This window comes from Egretta garzetta, unplaced genomic scaffold (assembly GCF_000687185.1).
Source record: "Egretta garzetta isolate BGI_Z169 unplaced genomic scaffold, ASM68718v1 scaffold197, whole genome shotgun sequence".
Classification (NCBI taxonomy): Eukaryota; Metazoa; Chordata; class Aves; order Pelecaniformes; family Ardeidae; genus Egretta; species Egretta garzetta.
The window spans coordinates 745,317-769,982 of NW_009260274.1; the positions used below are offsets into that span (position 1 = coordinate 745,317).

At 37.6% G+C, this 24,666-nt stretch overlaps 1 protein-coding gene across 12 annotated transcripts in view; it reads left to right on the plus strand.

The window, feature by feature from the left end:
* Positions 1-24,666, plus strand: part of R3HDM1 (R3H domain containing 1) — an 88,901-nt gene that overhangs the window by 17,072 nt on the left and 47,163 nt on the right. For 8 of the 12 annotated variants that reach the window (XM_035897909.1, XM_035897906.1, XM_035897897.1 and 5 more), the window contains 3 exons: positions 14,951-15,159; positions 16,004-16,214; positions 24,302-24,343. In XM_035897909.1, the coding sequence (XP_035753802.1) occupies positions 16,044-16,214; positions 24,302-24,343 (213 nt within the window). In that variant the 5' untranslated portion in view covers positions 14,951-15,159; positions 16,004-16,043. Of the gene's footprint in view, positions 1-14,950; positions 15,160-16,003; positions 16,215-24,301; positions 24,344-24,666 lie in introns of those variants that run through there. The other 4 variants (XM_035897898.1, XM_035897904.1, XM_035897907.1 and 1 more) reach the window with 2 other exon arrangements.

The window sequence follows — 24,666 nt, forward strand, 5'->3', positions numbered from 1 at the left end:
GGGGGCGAGGAAGGGAAGGTTTGCCTTGCTTATGAGAAAGTAAATCCATACCAGTCTATCCTCTCCTGTAGGACGACAGCCTCCAGGACAGGAGTTACAGAAGCTAATAAAAGCCAAAAAGAAGTATTTGGTATGTTCAAGACTTTATAATGTGTGGGAGTGTGAGTGGAAGGAAAATTAACAAAAATGTTCTAAGGGGCAGTGCAGAGTATAATAGTAGTTCATTGCCCAGTTGTCTTTTTCCCTTGGGTACTGCTTTATTTCCTGTTTGGGGTTAGCTGCAGCTTGTTGCTGGTGGTACTGATTAAAAAAATGCTCCTAGGTTCTCTACAGAAGTATGTGAATACCAAATCTGACTATAACAGTAGTTACACACACACATGTTTTCCTAAGGTTGTGTAAGGAGACTACTTAAAAGATTATTCTGACATTAATGTAATCTGTATAATGTGTCCAAAAATTAAAAACTATTCTCTTTGGCAGCATTCAAAGTACACACTCTGCAATGAATGTATTGTGCATATAGGTGTTCACCTCTATGGAATTTATTATATGATAAAAAAAAACCAAAAAAACAACCAAAAAAAACATCCTGCCAAAGAAGTCTTTGCCAGGAAGAATAATGCTCCCATTGCAGATGAAGTGAAAGAGAAGAGGTGAAACCTCAGTGAAAATATGAAGGGCCTCCCAGAATTATGCCTTTTGTATATATTATTCTTAGGGTTATTGTAGACTTGTCTGTTAGGAGCTAATTGGGTGTGTTGGTGGGACAAGTGTGAGATGGTGCAGAGATATCTGGATCAAAAGAACTGTGAAGCTCTAGCCTGCGGTAGAATGACAGGAATGGCTGGCTTGTGTGCTAATGTAAGGAGGTAACTGTCAAATTGAGAAGAGAGTCAACCAGCAGTTACACTGAACCTGCCATGCACAAGAAGAAAACGGGTATTCCAAGAGCTGCTGTCTTCAGCTAAAGGAAAAAGGCTTGCTTTTTTTTTTTTTTTTCTTTTTTCCCCCACTATCATCCAGCTGGTCAGGGGTGACAGCCGAGAGGCATGGAGTGTGTGCCACTGCAATTTGCAGCTAGTAAGAGTGGAGGCTTTAAAGATGGAGCGCAGAGGTAGCAGAAGAGGGGAATAACAAGCATAGAAAGATTTAGACTTGTTGCAGGCTGTAGCAGTCTCCATACCAAAAGATATTTTTATATATATTTTGTTTCTATTTATAAAAAGATATTTTGGTACTGAGACTGCTATGGTCTGTGACAGGTCTACATCTTCCCAAGGTGGTTTTTTGTTATGTATTATTTCCTATGTTTGTTAAAATATAGAAATGTGTGTTTGTACACGTATATATATGTGTGTGTGTGTGTGTGTTGGGTTTTTTTAACCTTGTTACTTAAGAATATAGGGTCGTGATCTCCTGTGGATCAGGAATGATAGCCTAAGATCCCACCTCTTCTCTCTGGAGCCCACAGATTAAAAATACTGCTCCATTTGTCTTCCAGCCTCACTTGGTATGCAGGATTCTTCAGAGTGGTTGCTAGAGAGGTGCAGAGGGGGGATTATCATTCTACAGTAGTGCTGCTGAGCACTGTGGTAATGCTACAGATGGGGTAGTGTTAGCAGCTTCTGACAAGCAAGAAAACAATAGACCCCTGGTCTGGATACTGATTTTGGAAGTATGATAATGAGCATATCATAATTGGCTTTTTTTCTGGTCCTCTGTTCAGAAAATGTTTTTCCTTCCTTATTTGGGTTCTGATAGCAGTTACATGCCAGTCCAGGTTAGGTTATCGTGGCATTCATACTGCCGATGACAACTGTTTTTATCTGCTGGCAGTGCAAACTAACTTACTGATTTTTTTTTTTTTTTTTAAGTTGTATTCATGATGTCAAACTGAAGAAATAAAAACGTTTAGAAAGAAAATTAATAGCTTTACAGTACGAATATTTTTGTCCTACTTCTGTGTCACATCAAAATTTCTTTTCACGTGGTACGAACTTTCATTTTGAGAGTAGTCTGACTGTTAATGGCGAAAGTGATTAAAATCTGTACAGCCATTTTATAGCACATTCACAGCTTCGCAAGGCTTTTTGCATCAGCTGCTTGTGAATTGCTAATGAGAAGCTCGGTATAGGCTCGGCGCATTTTGGTGGCTGTGCGTGGTGACTGGCTGGGTGTCACTGACAGCACGGCGCCCAGCTGTTGATTTGCTGTTGTCTCGGAGGCTTCAGCAAGTGCCTCAGCAGGCTGCTTCAGCGCGGACCTACGGATGCCGAGTGATCCGCTGAGCATGTCTCTGCAGCACGCTCTCTAAAGGTGCACGCAGAGCCCTGTATGAGATGTTATGGAAAGCCCATCTTCAGTAACTGCATAATGAAGCAAAATGCCAATATGATGCAGGTATGTAGGTTCTGAAATAGGGTATTTAAACACTGTCTGAAAGGAGAAGAATAAAATGTCTGTCAAGAAATTGCAGTTTGCATTTGGTTTTTCTTTTTTCCTCAACAAAAGCCATTTTAGGCCTAGTCAACTAACAGAGATGATCAGCACCCCTAAATCTCTTCTTTCTTTAATCATTGACTTTAAAAAGACTTTTCCTAATATAATCTCATTTAATAATGCCTTTCTTGCTAATTTTTATCTACTGGATATTCTATTTGTGCTAGGATTGGAAAACCATTATAAATACCTCTGCTAAAACAAGACAGTTTCCCTCAGTGGCAGAAATGGGGAAGATGTCTTTTTTAAGTGTTACTGTTATCTCCATTCCAATGAGGAACTATAATTAAGATTAAACTTTTGTATAAAAAGAGGAAGTTTTGAACTGAAATACAGATTTCAAGTGAAGGTAGGAAGAGTATTTACAGTAGGCTACATAAAAATGTTTTTTCCTACGCAGGATGTTGATGACTTTCTTTTGTATTGTGAACCGAATCTCCTTTTGTTGAGATAACAAGTAGTTTTGGGTGTCTGGTAAACATAGTGACGTTTGCTTCCATGAAGATCAATAGTCATTTAAATTTTTTTCGAGTTTCTGCACTATCAAAGCAGACATCATAACTCCTATGGCTTTTTTACAGACTGAGGAAAAATATGCTGCTAAAAGATTAATGTTTGTTAGGTAGACAGTTTTAAAATTCTGATTTGTTGTTACATGATGTTGATAATCAACATATTTTTACCAAATTATGTATGTATGCATGTATCTTCTTGATGTGATGTAGTATTTTGTGAAGCTATGGAAACAATACATAGGTGAGAGTCTTGATAGTGGCCCATAGTTTTGTTGTGTTTTCTCTTGTTGTTTGCTTTGGAGTTTTTTATCTGTATTTTATTTGATGCAGGGAGAGACCATAATGGTATGGTAATTCACCAAGTGAGTGATTCTTGTTATAAGGGGGAAAGAAAGTGCCTGTTGTATTTGAAGCTTTCACTTCATAACTTTTTTGAAAACCAAGCCCATTTAATAATCTTTAGTAACGGGGGTCCTAAACAGAATCTTTAATCTGGCCTGGTAATAGAAGTCTATTCCTACCACCTGCTGTTGAAATTTGTGTGTCTATTTTAGAGATACTTGTTTTCCTGTTCTTATTGATGGATATACTGAAGGAGAAATGTCAACGTATATATTCTAAGAATAAAACCTGAATTCTGTATAAAAAATTGTTAGTTGCTGAGTGCAGTTCTGGATGGCTGTTTCCTAAGTGAAACGAAGTTCTGTATCTTTTAAGAAAGCTGCTGTTCGAAGGATATCCACTGAAAACAGTCACAGGCAATGCTTCAGTTTATTTACTTAATATATTGGGGAGGGCATCAATCTTTGACTGTTTTGAGGTTTTAGTTTGCTACTGTATCATCTGAGGGTGTGTACTTTATTTGATATTACATGTTTTGCACATGTGCTTTATTTGTTAAACGTTTTCTGTTAAGCATTTTGAGTAGCAAGATGATACTTTTTGCTGCATGTGAACTGAAAATACGTACCTTTCTATCTTGTTTCTGATATACTGATATTAATGCTGAGTTGAAAAGACCGTTGGAGATATTTTTGGTATCTTTATATTTGGTAATATGAAACAAGTTTTCAAGTTTTTTATTGATTTTGTTTGTTTGTTTAAAGCAATCTTAAACAGCACAGGCTATACTTATGCTTTTATTGTGTTATAAAACCTCTATGACGTTTAGTAAGCATTGATAACAGCATAAAGTGAAAACCAGTTATTTTTTCACAAACTAATGATTTTATTTCCAACGGACACAGGAAAATCATATTGTGACTCTATATTCCATTTTATGGTCTTAACGCTAGAAATCTAGCTTCAGGGAATGATCTAATAACAGGTGATTCTTCAGTTTTTTCAGAGTTGTTTTTAATAAGACAACCGAGTATTTCTATTTGATAGTTCAAGACAGGCAGATGCTTCAGTTTTGGGTCCTTGATCTGAGTGACTTTATGACCCGAAGGTATTAAATTAATACTCAACAGTATTATATAGTGATGCAGAGTATTGTGCTCTGCGGTATTACAGAGCATGTTTCAGGGAAGCATTGGAGGCTTTTTAAATATATGGTTGAAAATGAATGAAAATTTTATGGGGGGGAAAAAAAAAAGATGCAAGATGACAAAAGGATGATGGGTGAGCATGCAGTATAAACAAAATAAGGACAGAAAGGGAAGAGGTGGGGATTGCTTGACAGATGAAATGGCTTGAAGTTGGGGGAGGGTACTGGTGTGGGGACACGGGTACAGAACTGTACGAACATCTGCCGTAGAGCTCCCAGAGCAGAAATGGCTTAAGAGACAGGAGGAGTTTTTCTGCTGTCAGTTAGGTCTCTGAATGATGTAAGCTAAGCCAACAAAATCTTCTGTCAGCATAGTTGTTTCTACAGAGCTTTTGCTGGTACAGCAATGTCATGTGAGAAGGGCATTCATTTTTCATCTCCCAAGCCAACAGAACCATGCTAGCAAAAACTAGAGATATGTCATGTTGTATTTCACAAGCATTTCTAAATAGCTCTTTCCTCATGCCTTTAGACAGGCATGTTCTTTGAGGGAGGAGGGGTTTAGCCATTCAACATATCTATTTTCTACTAACCTAATGCTTTGCTATTTCTGAGGTGTGTAATTTTTGAAAGGTTAATGCTATAATAGTGTTCAGGCTAAAACGGCTTTTGTCTGCCAACGTATGTTACCCTGTGTAGCTGCTTGCTATTGAGACAATGATATAAAAAATAGTTTTTAGTTAACTGTGTTGAAGTCTGTTTGAAAAATTATTTTCTTTCCCTCTCTCCCTCTTCAGAAAAAAAAAAAAAGTGAGAACAGATCCGAATGGAGCTACATCTTTAAATAGTGTATAAACCATTTAAGATTATTTTAGTCACCCTAATGAGAGTGGACAAGCCACAGAGTTGTGTTTTATAACAATATGCATCTGCTAGCCAAGTCGGTTTTCATCCAACACAGATTGTTCAATGCTAGAACTGTAATTTCATCAGAAACCCTGCATCTGTTGAAACGCGTGGATTGAACATTCCCGGTCTGTCAGGAGGACTCTTATTCTTCACGTTCTGTAGTTCCCCATGTCAAAACATGGATTCTAGTGTTTGGTTTTGTTTGGTTTTTTTCTTAGGTAGTATCCCAGTATGCTGACTCTTTCCTTTTCCTAAAATGGTTACATTGTCTGCATTTTTTTAATTAAAAAGTGGATATTTTGGCACCATAGAAAAGATAAAACTCCTGAAGCCTGCTAGATTGAAGAGTAAACTGGAAGCACCTTAGCAGAACCCCTATGTCATGTTACATTGTTGCAGGGGCTACATCCTGAGCACTGTTTCATTTGCCCTGAGGAAATGAGACAAAGTTATTTACTTCCTTTGATGTTCTCCGCTCAGATTGTTTGTATCCTCTAAGTCCAAAGTGAAGTCCAAGACGAGAACTACGAAGAGAATGGCAGTGCTCTGTGCAGAATGCAGTGGCTGACCCTCCTGAGGAGCCAGTGCTCCAGCTTACACTGAAGCAGCACTGTATAGGGCCAGTGTTTTTTCAGCCTATCAGCGTACATTTAAAGTTTTCTAGGGCAGAATTTTTGAGTTTATGGATAACAAATGCCAGCAACAAACTCCTGCTGATCTCCATAAGTACTTTAATACTGTAGTTTCAATATGTAGATGAAAGATCGCTGTAGTCTTGCTGGTTGCTAAATTTCTTATGTATGCAACTATATTCCTGAGGGAGTAGTTATCCTGTTATTCTTTGTCACTGTCAGCTAAGCGTTTCTATTGCATTCAGTAGTGGACTCACAGGAGAAGGTGAGACAGGGTTAGAGACCATGGCTCAGAACTTAAAATATAAGAAAGGGGGTGGGGATAGTTACTAATAATGTGTCGTGGTTTCTCACATGCCTATTACTGTGAAAAGTGTCCACTTTAAAAAACCTGTCAACTATCTTATGAACAATTGTGGAGTCCTAGCTTATAGCTTGAGTGTGACAGAGGGGCACTACGTTAAGACAACATCTCTTTCTGTCTTTCCTTCCTCTCTCAAGGCTGTTGACTTTGCACCAAAGTCAGATGGGAAGGTAGTATGATGGTGCCTCAGTCACACAAGTGCAAAGCTGCAAATCTTGGTGTATGCAGTCAGTGATGGTCTGTGTGAGCTTAGACACCAGGCCAAGCTGGAGTGATTGAGGTGTAAACATGGTCTCTTCTGCCAGCTTCTGCTGTTGTTGTAGTAACTCTGGTAGAGTGACAGGATAGATAAATAAGAGGGCAGATTACTTTGTGTAACCAGAGCAGCAAGATTAACTAGAGTGTACCTATGAGAGCCTTTTATCGGGTTTGCAGTTGTGGGATTTTCCTTCTGAGTTTCCTTTGGAGGGAGTTTTCTCAAGAAAGTCTGCAAATGTCTTCTGGTAGATTTGGTCCTATTTCTGCCCAGTTAATTTTTTTAATCATATCTACCCTCAGTATGTAGTAGAACATAACTTGCATAGACGGTGGGATGCATCCAGTCCTTAATGAATTTTGGAAGAGGTAGAGTAACTGTATGTTATGCTTTTGTATTCCAATTTATCATCATACTGTTTCTTTGACAATCTGATTACTAAGTATCTTGGTAAATTGAATCAAACAAAAAATATCTTCTGATGCTAATGTAGTAAATAGCATCAGTTGTTAACTGATCAATGTATAACTTCAAAACCTGTGTAGATGGTGTCACTGGGAAAAGCATAAATCTTTGATTTAAGCATATTTAAGTCAGTGCAGCATGGATTAATTTGTACAGCATTTTCCAGTACCTAAATGTAAACAAGATTAGGGTTTTTTTATTCGTTCTTCAAAATTTGACAAATTTCTTATTTAAATGCTACATTATTAATAAGCTCAGACCTGCACAATATTGTAGTTCATTAGTGAGGCCAGGATTCCTTGCTCCCTGTTTAGTTGTTTAATGGGTCTCAAACTTTAGACATATAACATGCAGAAAGCATGTGCACAGAGTTATGCGGTGTGTTGGCTTTTTTGGAAAAAGGGAACAGCTGCCTCTGCATAATTCCAGTTTCTATGGCTCTCAGAGCTGCTTTGAGTTTTCTGTTAAATGAATGTCATCTTAAGATCAGCTGCTACATTTTTATAAAAGCTGCATGGTAGATTTTAAGTCTTTGAACCCCTGGGCCACAGAGGTAAGTAACTAACTGAGAGAGGGAGAGTGAAACTTTGGTTGCAGACCCTGACTTATGGCTCTTGGAACATCTGTGAGCATAGCTTGGTCCGTTTATGAGCAGGGGAATTGTTGCTCCTTCTGGAATTCCTTGATCTCCAAGTCAGGATTTTTAAGGTTGTGTGGGGTTTTGGGTTTTGTTTTTGGTTTTTTCCTTCCTCTCCTTTATCTCATGAGGCAAGTTTCCCCCAGTCCTTTTCCCGCCCCTCTGAAGGAAAGCTTCCCAGAAGGGACTAATCTGTTCCAAAGATAGGTGCCTATTGGCTTGTCCATCTTCTGTCTCAGGATTCATCTGCAGGCTCTCAGGTAACAGATACTTCCCCCCCCCCCCCCCCCAAAAGTATTAATATGCACCTTCACATAGCTTTATTTTAATTAGCCTGATGCTGTTGAAAGGTGTCCTTAATTGACTGCCGGGGCAGAGCTGATTACAAAAGTCACCATTGCAAAAAGAGGGAAGTACAGCTGTTTCACTGTCCCTCTTGTTGCTTACTTCATGCTGGCTAGTGCTCAGATAAACATCCTGTGCACCATAGCTCGGTAGCCCACCAAAGACTACCCTAGGAAAAGAGCTTTATGCTTCTTGGTCGTTTCTTGTTGAATCACCCCACAGAAAAGTTCAACAAACACCAGAGCTAACATGAAGGTGGAGGTGGGTCTGCATGTCAAGAGAATGGGGCAGAGGCTACAGGGAGAAGAAGCAGCAGCAAGAACCTCCCCCTTTTTGACAGCAGTGCGTTCTCTGTTGATTTAGCTGTCCGAGGCATTGCTCTAACTTGGCAAAATTAATTGTTTTTTGAGAACCGTGTGTAGATAGTGGTCCTCAGGAACTAAGCAGTAGCTGGATGCATTTATTGTCTTCTAGTTATACCCATAGTTTTTGTTAATGTAGGAATGAGATAATTTTGATCGATATCTTTCTGCTTAAGGCACAAACATTATCCCCTTTTATGCTAAGAAAGAAACATATGTAACTTTTTGTGGTTTTAGTTGGTTGGGAGGGTTGGTGTTTGTTATAATCACAGGAACCCTGGGGTTATGATGCTAATATAAATATGTTTATATTGTGTTTAAATGTTTCCTAAAATAATTGAGGTGAAAAATATGGAGAAGCTCTTGTTGTGGCCAGTCTTCTATATAAGTCTTCAAAGATCTTTTTTTCTAGGTAAGGTCAAAAAAAAAAAAAAAAAAAAAAAAAAAAAAGAAAAAGGCGCTTCCACATCCAAGGAAGGCTTGTATCACCAATATGCTAGGGGTAAGGCAAGATTCTGCTCCCAGAGACCTTGCTGTACTCATCAATCAGTTCTTCCACTTAAGCTGTGGAGGGAGTTGCTGCATGAAGCTGCTATGTAAGTTATGGTGAGAGGCCAGTGTTTGTTGGGTTTGTTTTTTTTTTTCTCATGCAGGTACTTGTATAACAGAGTTTTTGAAATAACATGGATCCTATACAAAGCTCAGGTCTCCCAGAGGAAAAACAGGTGAATTTGTAGATTTGCCTTAAGTAGACAGTACAGCTTCTGATGAGGACAATACTAGTCTACTCTTTTTGTAGTAAGGGTGATTGTTGTTTAGTGCAGAGCATCTTTTATGCATTTTTCTTCTTCCTGATACTTCCTCTCTAGGGAAGATTAGCCTTATAATCCTGCCTCAAAGAGAGTAGAAGGAAGTAAACCCAACATTGATTCTTCTCAGTTTAATGGAATACAGCATAAATAGTATAGAAAATAACCTACTGCTGTGATTCCTCTGGGCTTTGTGTACATGCATAAAGGGGTCTTTCTTTTAAGCAGAGGAATGGCAGCTCTGTGACTCCAAGCTAGGAGAATTAAGAAATAAAAAGTAGCGAAAGCAAGCCAACAGCACAAATGTGTAATTGCAGATATCTTTTATTAGATTAATATGGTCTGTTCTCAACTCTATCCCTGCTGGTTTGAGCGTGTTCCAAGCCTCTTCACTTAATTTGATTGTGAAGATGGTTCTCATAGTTGTGAAATGGAAGATTCCTGATTGCTGGTAAGAAATCTTCCATATTACATCCCATGTTCATCTTCCCTAGGATTGCTTTTGTGAAAGGCATTAAATACTTTGGAAGTATGAAGTGTTTTAGAAATGCTTACAGGAAACCTAGAGGTACCAAAATCAGTTTCTGTTTGTATCTCTTCTCACACTTAGCGTATAGGAACTATGTAACAAAACTATACGAATTTTTCACATGTATCTAAAAAGCTGGGGCAAATACCAGACTCTGTACTGCCTGTCTCTATGCCTTAATATTTACTTCCCGCCCCTGCCCCAAGCTGCTTCTTGGCCCTGTATCTCACCTGTCTTTCCTGTTGTTGCTGGCCTTCTGGTGCTGGGATAGGCAAAAAATTCAACTGCTTCTGCTTCCTGCTTTAGATTTTAATACATTGATTGGTTTTGCTTTCTTTTCTTTAAACTCTTAACATAGATATTCAGTACAGCAAGTGTGGCTTTCTCTGTACTGTTTCACATAAACTTGGTCTGGTTTCAGGGAGAGTACAGATGGATAATTAAGTTCCAGCCTTTAGTGCTTGGATAATAAAGTTAAAGCAACTTCTGAAGAGAAGTACAGCTTTACATGTAACTAGAACAAATGTTGAGAGCTAAGACAAGGTGCTGCATACAGTGCGAAGATTTCTGCATGGCTTGCAACAAGCCTTACTGGGAAGTGGGCACTGACTGATTTTGACTGTCAGGTTAGGGGGCAAACTACTTATAATGGTAGTAGAAATGAGGTAGGTGGATATTGTCCACAACAAGGGATAGTCTTTAGACCTGTGCAAGAATTCTGTTGAAGTATCTGGTGAACAGAAGCCTGTTTAAGAAATAAATTTTCATTTTACCTTTCCACTGACAGTGTGTCCACTTTGTGTGTTAAATGTAGATTTTTCACTCCCACGCTTCTAATCCAATTTCCTTCCCTGAATTTGATTGATACCAGTTATTTTGACAGCTGTTCCTGGGGTCTTTTTGACAGCAATGGTATCAATAATAGCTTTAACGAAGAACAAAAAAATCACTTTGTCTTTTACCTTCTTTTTAAAAGAAAAAGAATCTATTTCTTCCGTCACGGGCAGAGCAAAGCTTCCTATCTCCATCTACATTGCCAGCAAGAAGGAGATGGAAGTCTTGATGCCTATTAGAGAAATTGGATTAAGTTGAGTAGATCCTGTTCCCAGAAATATCCTTGCTCATTACAAGTCAATTTAGCAGGTTTGCATATGAGATTTTCAAGTCAGATCCTGAAACAAAGGACCCAGTGGTTTTCCATGTATCATGATTCAGGAGGCTTCTGTCAGAAAACTCAGCAATGGTTTTGCTTGATGCTGTCTTTTTTTATTACTTGTCCTTTTGGTTGCGCAAAACAAAAAAAAGCAATGAAAGCACAGCAATGACAGATTTTATCATCTTCTGACTGAAAACCATATGCCTACGTAGTACTAGATTTCCATCTCACAGCTGGTAATAACAATTTTTCCCTCTGAAAAGCGGTGGGTGCATTCAGAATAGTTGGCTAGACAAAGTGGTTACCACTTTTCAGGAAGAGAATTAACAGAATTTAGGATGAATGGTGGTGGTATAGTGTTACCAATATGATGAAGGGGAAGAACATACATTTCAACAGTAAGTGTTTAAATGTGGACAGCAATCCCAAAGGTTAAAGAAGATAAATATGACGTGTTACATCCTCTACTCTTGCATACAAGACCTTGTACTTCCTGTCTATTAAAATATGTGCCTATTGTTGTCACCTATAAAAGATACAAAGATTGGAAGCCTTTTTTCATGAGACCTGTTGCTAGCTGTTTGAATTTTTAAGCGCAAAACCAGGTAATGTTCTACCCCTAATATTCAGTCCTTTCAACTGTTTGGATAAATTTAGGGCAGAGGTATCATGTCCCTGTCATTAAAATCTGCTAACCTATATTGCCATCCAGTCTGTGGCCAATGTTGGGATTTGGTGTAAAACAACTTAATCAGTTTGTTTACTAGAACCTATTTTCTCTCCAAACAGCAGAGCGAGTCCCTAAGGTCTGCATTCTTGCTTTCTTCTCCTTTTTGCTGTCGTGCATGAGACACAAGAAATTATATCCAAATATCTGGGGAGGTGAAAAAGGTGGGATTCATAAGGATGGACTGTGGTCTGTCACCCCTCTTCAGTCTGCAGCATATAAAATTCTTTTAAGTCTTTCTTTAATCCAATTTGTGCAAGTTTAGAAACTAGAACCAAATTCTCAGCTATGAAAATTGTCTAAATTAGGGGAAACTTCAGAGATGGAATGTTGTCCAAGTACTAGTAACTCGCTGTTGTCACAGACAAAAGGTTACATTACCAATTTCAATGAATCTATGGCCGTTATTACTTAAAAAAAAAAAATCAGGTAAGCATAGATTCATTTTGCTGTTATGTGTGGTTTTGCTGTTAATCTGAAGCACAGGGTTTGCCATTTACTCTTGGGTGTGCATGTAGTGGTTCCAGTTGACTCAGAATAGCTACATTCTATGAACCAAAAAAAAAATATTATTTCTTGAGAATTGAAACTACCCAGATTTTCCTCGATTCTGTCCCTTTAACTGTAGGTTACATAGCACAAAATCTGCAGGCTTTAAATCTATCTGTAGGTGAAAAAACTGTTCATAACAAGTGATAAACTGATTTGCAGTTAGGTGGTTGTAGAAAATATAAGGACTTTTTTCTTGTGCATGAATTTTCTAGACTGGCATAGGCAAGCAAATACTGCAGCATTAGTTTTTTTAAATGGTGTTGCAAAGGGACAGGAGCTCTTAGTGTATTTGGAATTAAAAAAACCTTCAAGATGTCGATTACAGTTACTACATTTGTGACTTGTGTAGGGAGTAGCAGTTAAATTACGCTTAATTGCCAAGATTATATTTGCAACTAGACATATTTTTTTTTTCTCCCCTGACTTCAACCTGTAGTCTTTTTTAACATTTCTCTAAATAAAATACAAATGTCATATGTCAGCCAGTAAATTGAAACAGCATCTCTATTCAAGCCTTGTTTACAGTAAAGGTTGTTAATGTGAGCTTCTTCATAAGTCTTAAATCACCATCTGGATTGTCTGGAAAAACTACCTCAACAACCAAACAGTACCAAATATCCCTTGTTGCATTTCTGCACCTTTTTATTTTCAATTTGTTCTTTCATCTGTAATCCTTTCCCCTCCATTAGATTCAGTGAATAGGGTCTTTACAGGCCTGAATCACAGCCCATCTTTTATCTTTCTCTTCCATACTTCTTTGCAGCAAGATTTAAGTGAAAATGTCTATATTATCATATCTCTTACCATGTTTCTTCAGATCTAGAAAAGTAATTGTAGCCAGGCTTTAATCTCGCCCGCAAGGAAACCTGGAAGTCCGTGAGCCACTGTGCTGCTGTTTCGTGCCATCGAAGTCTTCCCAGTTGGAAGTAGTACTCCCCAGAGGGAGTAGTTAAGCACAACGAGGTGTCTCCTCAGAGTTGTAACTATTTATGATGAATTACGTTACCTCAGCACTTAAGGAAGAGTGGTTAAATGCTATACAGTGTTTCAATGATAATTTAAAATTCTTCTTACCCAAATCCCTTTTGCAGGGTTTATTTGGGAGCAAGGGAGAAGTACGTTATTCTTAATTCTTTGTGTGCATGTATCTCCTCAAACTGTTGCTTTCTGCTGTTTTTACAGTTGTTGTTTAACAGGAAAGGATCAAGAGATTGCAGTATCTTTATGTGTGTACAAAACAATTTGAATACAAGCTGGTGATACTGTTGTGGAATGTAGAGAATATAAAGTATTTGCTTTGTTTTGTTTCATTGTAAATCCTACTTCCCATCTTCAGTGCTGCAGGTTTTTCTTGAAACAGGATATGGCTTTTCTCTCATGTAAAGTCGGTGTTATATCTAGCTAGTTTTCTGTTACATTATTTAATATTAGACTCTCTGTTTTATTGTTACATCGACAAAACATTAAAACTGATAGAAGGCTGGGCACTGTCACAGCCTGACCTTGTAATTTTGATATTAATTACTTTCTAGTGACCTCATACTCGGAATGCTCAAATGCTTTCAGATTCTTTCAGCTAAGATGCAACTCGTTGGAGGCATTAAGATCTTGCACGACTTGTCTTTCCATCCTTTCTTCCTGCATGTAATGCAGTTCTTAATTTTGAAAGAGAACAGTTTAGTGTGGGTTCTTCACCTACACAGATTAAAATCGTGTTTATAAGCATGGTGTAAATGTCTCATTTGTTTCTTAATTTCACTTCAGAATATTCTGATGTTTATCACTTGTTTGTTTTCCTGAAACAATTCTAATTATCGTGTTACTCACATGGAAATTAAGTAGCTCAACTGAGGTGATAGAAGGTATTCCTGATGTTTATTATCATTTATACTGGTTTTAATAAGCCCCTGACTAGTCATGAGAAAAGTGTTTGGGGATTGCAATAGAGAGATCCTCTTAAGCTATTTTATTTCAGTATATCTTCTACAGGTTTGAAAGATAATTATTTGTCATCTTTGCTTTAGGATATTTTTGCCATGTTCATAGGTTGCATTTTGTTTGCTATTAGATGTCTGTTGTTGCCTACCACTTCAAATGCGTGTTTCCTTGTGGGTGGCGATATTACTTATTTCTCAGAAAGGCAAATATGAAAAAGAGGGAAGGTGGAACATTGTCGGTTTTACAAAAATTTGTAAATCCTCATTCAAGGGCAATTACTTAGTTGAGTAAAATAAAACTGTCTTCTGTAATTAAAGTTGCCTAAAATATGGATTATGTATTGTGCATGTAGATTAACAACTGTGACAAAGAGAAAAATGCTGTTATGCTAACAGGGATTTGTGAGCTTTCATGGCCTATTACTCCTCCACACCTGCTGGGCTGCTTATTTCACACAGTCTTTTCAGACTCTTCTGGAAGATACCTGCTCGTTTATAGAACGAGTTTCACTAGGAATGCCAACAAAATGTTTATTATGACTACTTGTTGACTCTGTAATACAAAAATATCTTGGAAGTCTAATGAAAAAATATTATTACTGCTAGATAAAGCGGGTAGAATGAATAGGTATGACAAATACTGATTTCTTCTGTGCTTTTTTTTTTTTCTTGAAATGACTCTAAGTTTTTGGGTGTCATCGTGTTCCCTCTCCCCTCCTACCCCAAATAAGAGTATCATGTATTTCCTTTGTTGATTTTTTTAGGCATTCGAAAGGGATGTTCTTGCTGATTCAAAACAACATAGTTCTGTCCAGGACTCTACACTGGGGATAAGGACATGGGACGACTCCTGCCAGATTCCAGATGGTTCACTACAACTGACATCTTGGTTGACAACTGTGAAAAGGAACTTTGGATGATTTTATTTTATTTTTGTGGGAGACCACAATCCCCAAACTGTAGGACATATCAGGTACTAAATCAGATACTTACTTAGACTTTTCCATAATGTTACTTGATTGTTATTTGTTTTCTATGAGGGACTTTAGGCATTTAGATCTTACTCTTTGTTTCTCTTAAGAAGCATAAAATTCTTGGTTTTACATCTTGCACTGTAGCTGAGTAATGACAAGAAGTTGTATTTCTTAGGAAAAACTGGGGTGGTTCTGTTATAGCTTTAATCATTAGAGTTATGTTTATATAGTATTTAAAATTACTATTATAAGTTATAATTACTGATAGTGGTTATTATTATCCTAATTATCAAAGCTGTCTTTTTTGCTTGCTGTTGAGAGAGTGCTTAATTTTATTAAGACTAGTTTTGCTACATTTAGTTACCTGGCAACTAGGAAACTTAAAACTTTTAATGAAATTTATGAATCTTTGTACACTTGGTGCATTATGATTCACCTATTTACTTTCAACCCTTTTAAAATTAATCTTTATGTAATTCTCAGTTCCTTTCAAATGAGAAAAGCTTTCCTTGCTTCTGTTGGAACCTAGTTTGATTTGGAGAATTTGAATGTTCAGGTGTTTGTTTTAAAATATAGAAGGGAAAATCTGCAAGTTTCATCCTATAGTGTAGCTCTTAGCTCTTGTTTGTATAGATGTCTTATTATAAGCCTCTTGATAAAAGTGGTTAAAAAGAAAATGATCGGTGTCTCCCTCTGATACAAGACAGGAAAAAATACTGTAACAAGAGGGAGATCCTTTTTGCAGCTAAACCATGTTTATTTCGGGTAGCTGTTTAGATATGTAGTTTTTCTTTTTAATTAATTTAAAATTACTCAGTGATCCACTTTTTCTTTGTCCTAAAGGTTCCATATTTCTTGTAGAATTTTAAAATAACCTTTTCTAATGAGGATGTCTGATATTCTTACTGTAAAAGATGAAACTGATGCAATGAAGGGTTCAGAAGCTGAATTTAAAGATACAGACCCAGTTGAAAACCTTATAAAATCAGGAAGTCAGGAGCAGATTCAAGTGGAAAAGGATGAAAATTGTCCTGATAGCAAAACCAATATGCCGGTAAGAAGCTTTTTCACTTATTTTTCACTAGTGTGTCGTGTTAAATAAGTCTGTGTCTTGTTCTCCCTTTCTCATGATCCTCTTACATGTTTCTTTGGTACAGGTCAGGAAAACTTGACTGGTGTTAGAGAAGCAAGTACAATGATTATTGCTTCTTCTCTCCTCCTTCGCCCCACTTCTCTGTTTATATTCATATAAATATGAGAGTCAGTAATTTTTAATTGTTTGAAGTAGATGAGCGGTTTGCATGGGAACCAGGCAATTTGTCCATATTAGTGTTTTCCTGAGTGCACATGTGAAGTTGAGTCTTTTCATGGTAGCAGAACAAGGGAAACACTCAGCACTCAAGCTGTCTTGTTGTTGCTGAATCCTGACTGAGTTTCAGAGACTGGGCTGTGTTAAGAATACACTATACAGTAATAGTTTGGTTTGATCAAAACACTAAAACGTTGACTGTTGCTTGTATGAACAAAGCACTGCAGCACAGCTCAGCATGTCTGCCCTGAGTAGAGGTGACCAGTCTAGGGCTCTCGAGCTTACAGGTGCCATGGGTGAAACTTTTACAGCAGAGCTATACAGCATAAGGCTAAAGTAATCAGATGCAGGTAATCCAAATCCCCAGGTGTCAGATGAATCAAGTCAGCAGAGCTCCTGAGGCCAGGAGGTCTGGGGCCTGCCCTAGCCACCAGCAGAAGGTCTGGCCTCTTTCTCCCTACATCAGTGGTGGAGTGAGCTGGTGAGCTACCATCCCATGTTGGCTGCTAGCCAGTACTCCCCGTACCTTCCCTCTTCCTCCCTTCTTCGCTGCTTGACAATGTCGGTATATGGTTTATTAGGTAGGAAAGCTTATGCAGTCCTCATGCATACGCTGAAGAGCTGATGCATGTAAATGAGTGGCCTTTGCAAGGTGGGAGATGTACCTGTAAAAAAATTGTGGCATCAAATTTCAAGTGAGAAAGAGACAGGGAAATAGTATAAAAATATCTTGTGCTAAAGGAGAACACACCAATAAGGGTGGATTAAGAATTTATGGCAGCAGGTTTAATACCTCTGAGGTTTAGTTGTGGAGTTAGTGTTTATGCTCAAGAGTCCTGAAAGATGTATGTCTTTCACATGGAACAAACTAGCTAACTCCAGGCTCAGACTGCCCTCTTGGTCATTGAAAACTGTCTTAGATGAGGTAAGGAGTTCAGGAAAGCAACTGAAATTTTCTGGCACAACCTAGAAAATGGGGCAAATTTCTAAGAGAAAACACAGAAGCTTGTGTTAGACAAAACCTATTTTTCTATAGGAATTTTGTGTCTGTGGGTTAATAATAAACAATTTTCTGATAAAAATCCTGATTGGGATATGGGGTATGGCAGTATTCTCTTGTTGGTTGCAAAAACAGGACAGTAGCTTATTAGATTTTTGTTATTGCGAATTGAGTAAAAGGTTCTTTTGGGAGTAGTTTTGTTCAAGACTAACAATTCAATATTCCACTGAGTGAAGTAAGCTTCATCTGCTATGTTAAATTGCTTCCAAATAAATCTTGTAGACTGTGGTAAGAATACAGTTTTACACTTTAATATCTGCTGGCTTTATTACAGCTGGCATCAGTGCAAACAGATGATTTTATGGAAAAAATAAATCCTTAAAATGAAATACTTCTCTGTAACGCATGAGAAATACCTGCTAGTGAAAAGCTGGTAGATGTTATAGCTGAGCTGGTATTTTCTCTAATCAATGGAATACCCCAGTAGTGAGCCTTAAAAATTAATTATTGTTTGTTTATTATCATACAGTTCAGTACCTTGGAAAAATCTCATTCACATTTTCTCATTCAACAAATTTTAGTGTGGAAACTTCTATGTGACTCAAGTGGCAAATCTGCCTTCCTGCAAACAAGTGTTGTTGTTGTAGTCAGGCCTAGCCTAGAGAAATTAATCTGTTGGTGCTGTCAGTGGCTGTGGGGTTTGATGAGGGGGTTGGTTGCTTGGCTTTGTTCTTGTACAGGAATAATAGCTGGTGGCTGAAATAATTATCTAGCATATGCACAATGAACTGGACAACTGTGTAATGAAGGCTATTTGATGGAGACAGCTTTACTGTCATCCTCAGTGTTGATATGAGTGTTGTGTTCAGGAGTCTCCATCAGAATCAGAGCACTGCTGTTACATCAGTAGCATAATTAAAAACTGAGTCTGTAGGCTGAGGATGTTGACTTCCAGAGTGGTAGGAAGACAGTCAATTACAAAGTGGAACCTTGCTAATGTAAGCCCTTTGCAACAATTGGAGTCAATAAAAGTTAATGACACTTGTACTGTGGTAGCTCCTAGTGCAAATATGTGTGTCTTATATTTGAGGCTTTTTCATTGAAAGCATGTCTTATGCTAAAATACAAAACAAAAATTTTGGCCTGTCTGTAATAAACAAAACTTCCGGGAATGGTAGAGGAGTCAGCAAGTTTTTAACTAATGGATGATTAAATAGTTTGACTAGTGAAATTTCGCGGGATGTACTACTTTTCATTAAGTGCAGGTTAAATGTGCTGTACTGGTGGGGAAAAAGAGCAAAGGATTTGCTGAGAAATGTTAGAGAAGATTATCATCAGCTTATTAGAATTAGTTGTGTTCTTTTGTTTACTAATTGAGTATATTGGAGGATGGGTCAGGGGGTGGGAGTTGTATGGGGTTTGGTTTTGGCTTTCCTAGCTAGTAGCTAATTGCTTAATAGGTTTCATACCTATTGGCAAACTACAATAATATTGCTGAGGACAGTTATTGCTTGACTTCTAAGTTGCTATTTAACCTCTTTAGAGCCAAGTAAGAATCTTTCCTTTGTCTAAACCTGTCATGGTTTGAATTCAGGTATGTTTCTGGATCTTCACAGTTCTAGAAACTGGTATGATTAGATTTTGAAATGTAACTTTGGCTCTGAATTCCAGATTATTTTGAGATGATGTGCATTAGTAACGCATTTGCTGTTGCATACGCTGTTGGGGGTACAATGTGAATGAGAAAAATCTTATTAGAGCACATGGCTAGCACTCCCAATTTCTTTAAGCAGTGAGAGTAGTATAATTGATACAGAGATTATTAGGGAAGAGTTTTGAGTCATCTTGTTTTGAAGTGACCATCAAGTAACATTTAAATGGGATTGGAAATAATTGGCACTCATATGAAAAGTACTTTTACAGAAGTCAGGTACATGTCAGCTCTATGGTAGTTTTGGTGATCAAAAAGGTTTTGGTTCACCAGTCACTGCTGTCTCCCATCTGTTAATCTTATCCAGGTCAGGTGACAACATACTGATTCTGAATTAGCTAGAATACAGGGTCTGAAGTTTGTTGCCTTTGTCGCTGGGTGGTGGGACAGGCAACACTTCATCTGCTATGAGGACTACTGTTACAAAGTTAATGTGTCAGGAAATACTGAAAAAAAAAAAATTAAATAAACAGCCTGGATTTATCTTACAGGATAGTGCCTTTTATTCACTATTAAAACAAAAAAATAGTTAAAATCTCCATAACAAGTCATGTTGGCTTATGTATAATTCAGAAAAGGAGGTTTGTTCTTATTCTGCAGTCTATGCATTACGGGGGCTGGGGTGAAGAATGTTAGTCTTAAATAAATACTGTCATCTCTGCACTGAGCAATAACCATTAATAAGTGGATATAAGACCCTTAATGGGATGATGATTGCCAAGGCAGTAGAAGACGGCGAGAAAGCAAGCTGCGTATCACTGCGTATCAGGAAAGGCACTTGCAAGCTGTGGAGAGTAATACCAAAATACCACTGCCAAAAAAAGCCCCATGGGAGGCTGGTGCATGAATGCAGGAGTTGTATGCATCCACCGTATGATACAGGCGAGGCAAATGTATGAAGTGAGTATAATTCTGGTTTGGATTTATGCTAATTAAGCAGATATCCCTGTCCTTTGGAGGAATTAGGTTAATTTTTTTTACTTAGCAGCTGGACATCTCTCTTTTCTACAAGATACTTCCCTCCATGCTAGCACAAACCTTTGTTTTCTCTCTTCTCCACAGCTTGAGTTCTCTGAAGCCTTTTTTTGCTTACTCCCCAGCTGTTTTGGTCTTGTTGGGATTTATCCGTCTTTGTCTCCAAAATATGTGATGATACTTTTTGATAGATAAATGATTGGGCAGATTGTTTAGTTACTTTTGAACTGTTGAAAATGCCTCTGTGTCCAATGGCAAAACTATTTTTCCATCAGTCATCCTCTGCTGTGTCATGGAAAATCGCTGTCACTACTCACTAGTACAGGACAGCAAATAACCATAGACCATACTGTTGTTCCCTTCAGTATTACAAAGCTATCTGTGGTTGTTAGGACTGTAGCCCTTAACTGGATTTAAAATTGAGACATAATTTAGAAGGAAGGTGGAAAACTGAATGTCCTTAGAATACTGTTCAAGTCTGTCATGTCATGCCTGTCCTCAGAGATGTCCAAACAGTACTTTAGAAATAGATATAGTACCTTCTCACTTCTAAGTTTGCCATCTTGTGCCTGACCTGGTTTTGTCAAACTTGTTTAGACAGCGTAGTGATGATAGAGGAAGGTGTGTAACAGCTCCAGATCTTTACTTTGTATTTAATATATGTGATCTGTGGAGGTAATTAGGAAAAAATGAAATGGGCAAATAATCCTACTGAAAGCCTGGATATATATGATTATATGTGTTTAGTAAACTATCTCAATTACCGTTTTATTTTGTAGTTGGAAATGAAGCATAGTAGTTGGTCTTAAAAGTTGTTGTTTTGGGTTTTTTTAAAGACAAAACCCTAATTATTATTTTCATTATGCAATTGTTTGGAATACTTGCTTTTAAACACTGGCTTGAAATCATGCCCATAATGACTTTAAATGGGGCATAAATTTATTTATTTCTTGCTTTCATTAACACAGTGTTTTCTCAAGTCAGTAAAAGTCTTTGGGAGCTGCAAATATGAAGAAATTGCTTAATTTGCACTCACTGAGGATTATGTGTTCTAAAGGAGCTATAAATTGTTTTTCACAAATGGGGAACATAAAGATGCTCTGTAGGAGCAAAGCTTGGTAAATGCAGAGAAATTAGAACAGAATTAAAACTCATGGACCTGAAAAGAGAGAAAATGTGCATTAGCAGCTTGAACATGCATTGACTACCTATTGTCCTGGAATTCCAGTGGAAATGTAGTTAACCTCAGTCAGCGTGGTTTTGACCGAGAAAGGAACTGTCCTCAATCATCTTCATGTTTTGTGAGTGTGGTTACTGTTGATATCACAGGACTTTGGGGTTTGTATTTCCAGGCACAGGCATCATAGGCTTTCTCTCAACATTGGCTGCCCCTGCAGTCCAGCCATACCAGATTTATTCCAGTGCTTCTTACCTGTCAAGTGTGTGGTGTTTATTCCTCACACAGCTGGATGTGGGGGCTTGTATTTCAGGTTTTGACGGCCTTAAAGTCGTGCAGGAAAGCAGGGAATCCATGCAGTTGTTTCTAGATAACAATTCTAAATATGTTGGTTGGGTTGATACTTTAACCTCGTGTGTAACTTTCAGGTTTGAGTCATTTCAGTCAAGGGAGGATCTCCCTCCTACAGTGGCTGGGGCCCCCCCCCCCCCCCCCCCCCCCATTAGTATTGGTTTGGTCCCTAAAAATTGTCAGGTGCTCGTGAAATTGAGCACCATGGTATCTAAATATCATAATTTACTACCCCGAATACATCTTTAAAAAAATCTTTAAATGCAGCATAGTTGACAGTGTCAGTTGGGTTGACTTTCCCAACTGGAAACAGAACTGTAATTTTGCAAACACAATGGAAGATGCAATACAACTCATGTAAAACACTTAAAGGAATGTACCATCAAACTTGTCCTATTGTGATTGAAATCCGAAAACCACATTAATTGTAAACATTCTTACGAAGAATTCAGATTTGATACTAGACCATTTCAATGTCTCAATTTTTGAGGCATTTGTTTCACTTTATTTGGCATGAACAGATATACTTAAGTTTTGGCTGCAATGGATTCCTGAGACTTTACTGAGGTAAGGTGAGGAGGAGATATGTGCTTTGTACAGGTCTTAATTAAATTTAGTTGTGATATGGTTCCTGCTTCCCAGCAACAATCTTTTCTCTCTTGGTATTTTTTTTTAATCAGTCTTAAAAATAATTTAAATATGTATGTTTTATTTAATTAGTGAGCAGTAACTTATGTGTAAAGTTTTGGTTAACAGTATTAGAAGTTCTGTTTTACTAGTTTTAAATGTCTTACGTCATGTATAAATAAGTTGATTCCTGCCCCTTCTCTTCCCTCTGTCCCCACCCCGTCCCCCCCACAATGGTAAATCTGAGGTGTTTGCTTCCATATACTCTTTAGTTATATACTAGCTTCACAGCTTCCAAAATTTTTCAAAAGGTAAACGATTGCCCAAGTGTAGGTTCTTTTGCCTGTTTTGACAGTGAACTGAGCACTCCACTAGCAGTGCTGATTTGATTTTAAGTTTACACTACTTGATTTGAACACACCTGAGATAATTGATGATTCATGCTGGAGTAATTGATATGTGGCTGGGAAATAATCCAGTTCATGGAAGCGTAGTAGCTTGGTATAATAGAAACTTTGCCAGGGATATACAGAATGCTAGCTTTGAATATACAATGTATGCTTTCAGCATGGCTGATGGAAAGAAAAAAATATTTTGCAGGTAACAGCAAAATTCAAAGTCTCTGTATTGTTCCAGGTATGAGAACATTTGAACTGTCTTTGTTCAAAATCTCAGCAAGCTTCCTTCAAAAAACTGATGATGAGTTTAACAGTTTTCAGTGCTGCTATTTAAAATCCTGTTATATTGTGAAATGAGCTTAAATGAACTCTCCTTCTGCTGCTCTTCAGCTACACTGACACAACATCCAAAAAAAGACGTTTGGGAATTGAGGAAAATGAGAGAAATAGCTGCTGTTCTGCCTTTACGTGGTGGAACCCTTTACTGTTGGTCGGGTGTTCTTTTTAACAACATGTATGTCGTGCTAAGAAATTAAGGCACTTGATAGACTTCTGCTCCTATGAGCTTAGGGCAAGGAGGGCTGTCTTCATGTAGTTTTCAAGTGGAGTTTTTATTTGCTTCCTTCTGAAAGGATACCCCTTTCATAAAGGAGGAAATACTGTCCGTTAAACAGCATTTGAAGCTATATTACCAATGTTACTTTTCCCTTATAAATATTAGTCCTGTGCTCAGTAAAATCAGTTCTGTTAAAGGCTTGTCTGTTCAATGGTTTTAGTTCTGCGATGAAACCCATACTTAAATTATGTTATTCCACTATAAATGCTTCTATTCCTGCATAACCGTCACAGAGGGCTGAGTTAGTTTTAACTATGCAGTTAAGAAATTGTTAAACACTCGTTGATTCAAATGTACCTTTCAATCATGCATACTCTAGCATAATTCTAATAATGCTTTTTTTTTTTTAAGAAACAATAGTGGGAGGAGAAAGACTAAATCAATGCATAGTAAGTTACTAAATTAAAGAGAGAAAAAAAATTGACTAGTAGCCTATTTTAAAGTTCACTTTCATAGCTCCTAAGGTGAGAGAAAAAAGCCATATGTTTTAACCTGCTTATGATAGGTCATCATCTGGTCCCTTGATAGAGGCAATGCCTTTTTTCTTTTTTCTTTTTTTTTCTTTTTCCTTTTTTTTCATATCATTTTTCTAGGTAGATTTCAGAAATAGGAAGAAAATTTATAAAAACCATGTCGTGTTGCCAAGGAAATTTAGGAAATTTAGGACATGAGAATTTAAAACAGCAGAGCTGGCTGAGAGAGCAAACTGCTTGGATCTTACTGAACAAAAATTATGCTTGCTTCCTGCTAAATTCCAATATATATTGTTGATAAATGAAGACGAGAAATCAAGGACAAGCACAATGAAAATGGGAGAGCATATAATCCCTCAGCCAAAAGCACCTGCTGTTCCTTTCACAGACTTGACCATCATGTCAGTAATAACTGTTAAAGCTTTCTCTTACACAGACTTTTGCATTAATGAAATTGTACTATTAAGTTTAATATAAACCTTTTCTGTTGTGCCTATCATTCAGCGGCCAGTGCAGTCTTTTGGACAGACAGCAAAAAGGTCGAAGGTACAGTAGACTTGTGTGCTGGCATGCTAAGGAAGCCCTTCATGCTTGGTGAAGCTTTGTTACTTTGTGAAAAGTGCCTTTAGTTTTATTTTTTGGTATTGAAGCTTTGTTTTATTCTGTTGGATTTCTGTCTTGCCTAGTTGTCTGCTTTTGTGGTTTGCCTTTATATTTTTGGTGGCTTTTTATTGTTATGGAGAGAAACACTTTCCCAGAGATTTTATTTACTTTTCATTAGATGTGCTGTACTGTGCTGACAGTGCCTTCAAAAGCTGCAATTGCTTGGGTATTTTCTTCCTAAAGGAAACTATTTATTCTGTTGAAAA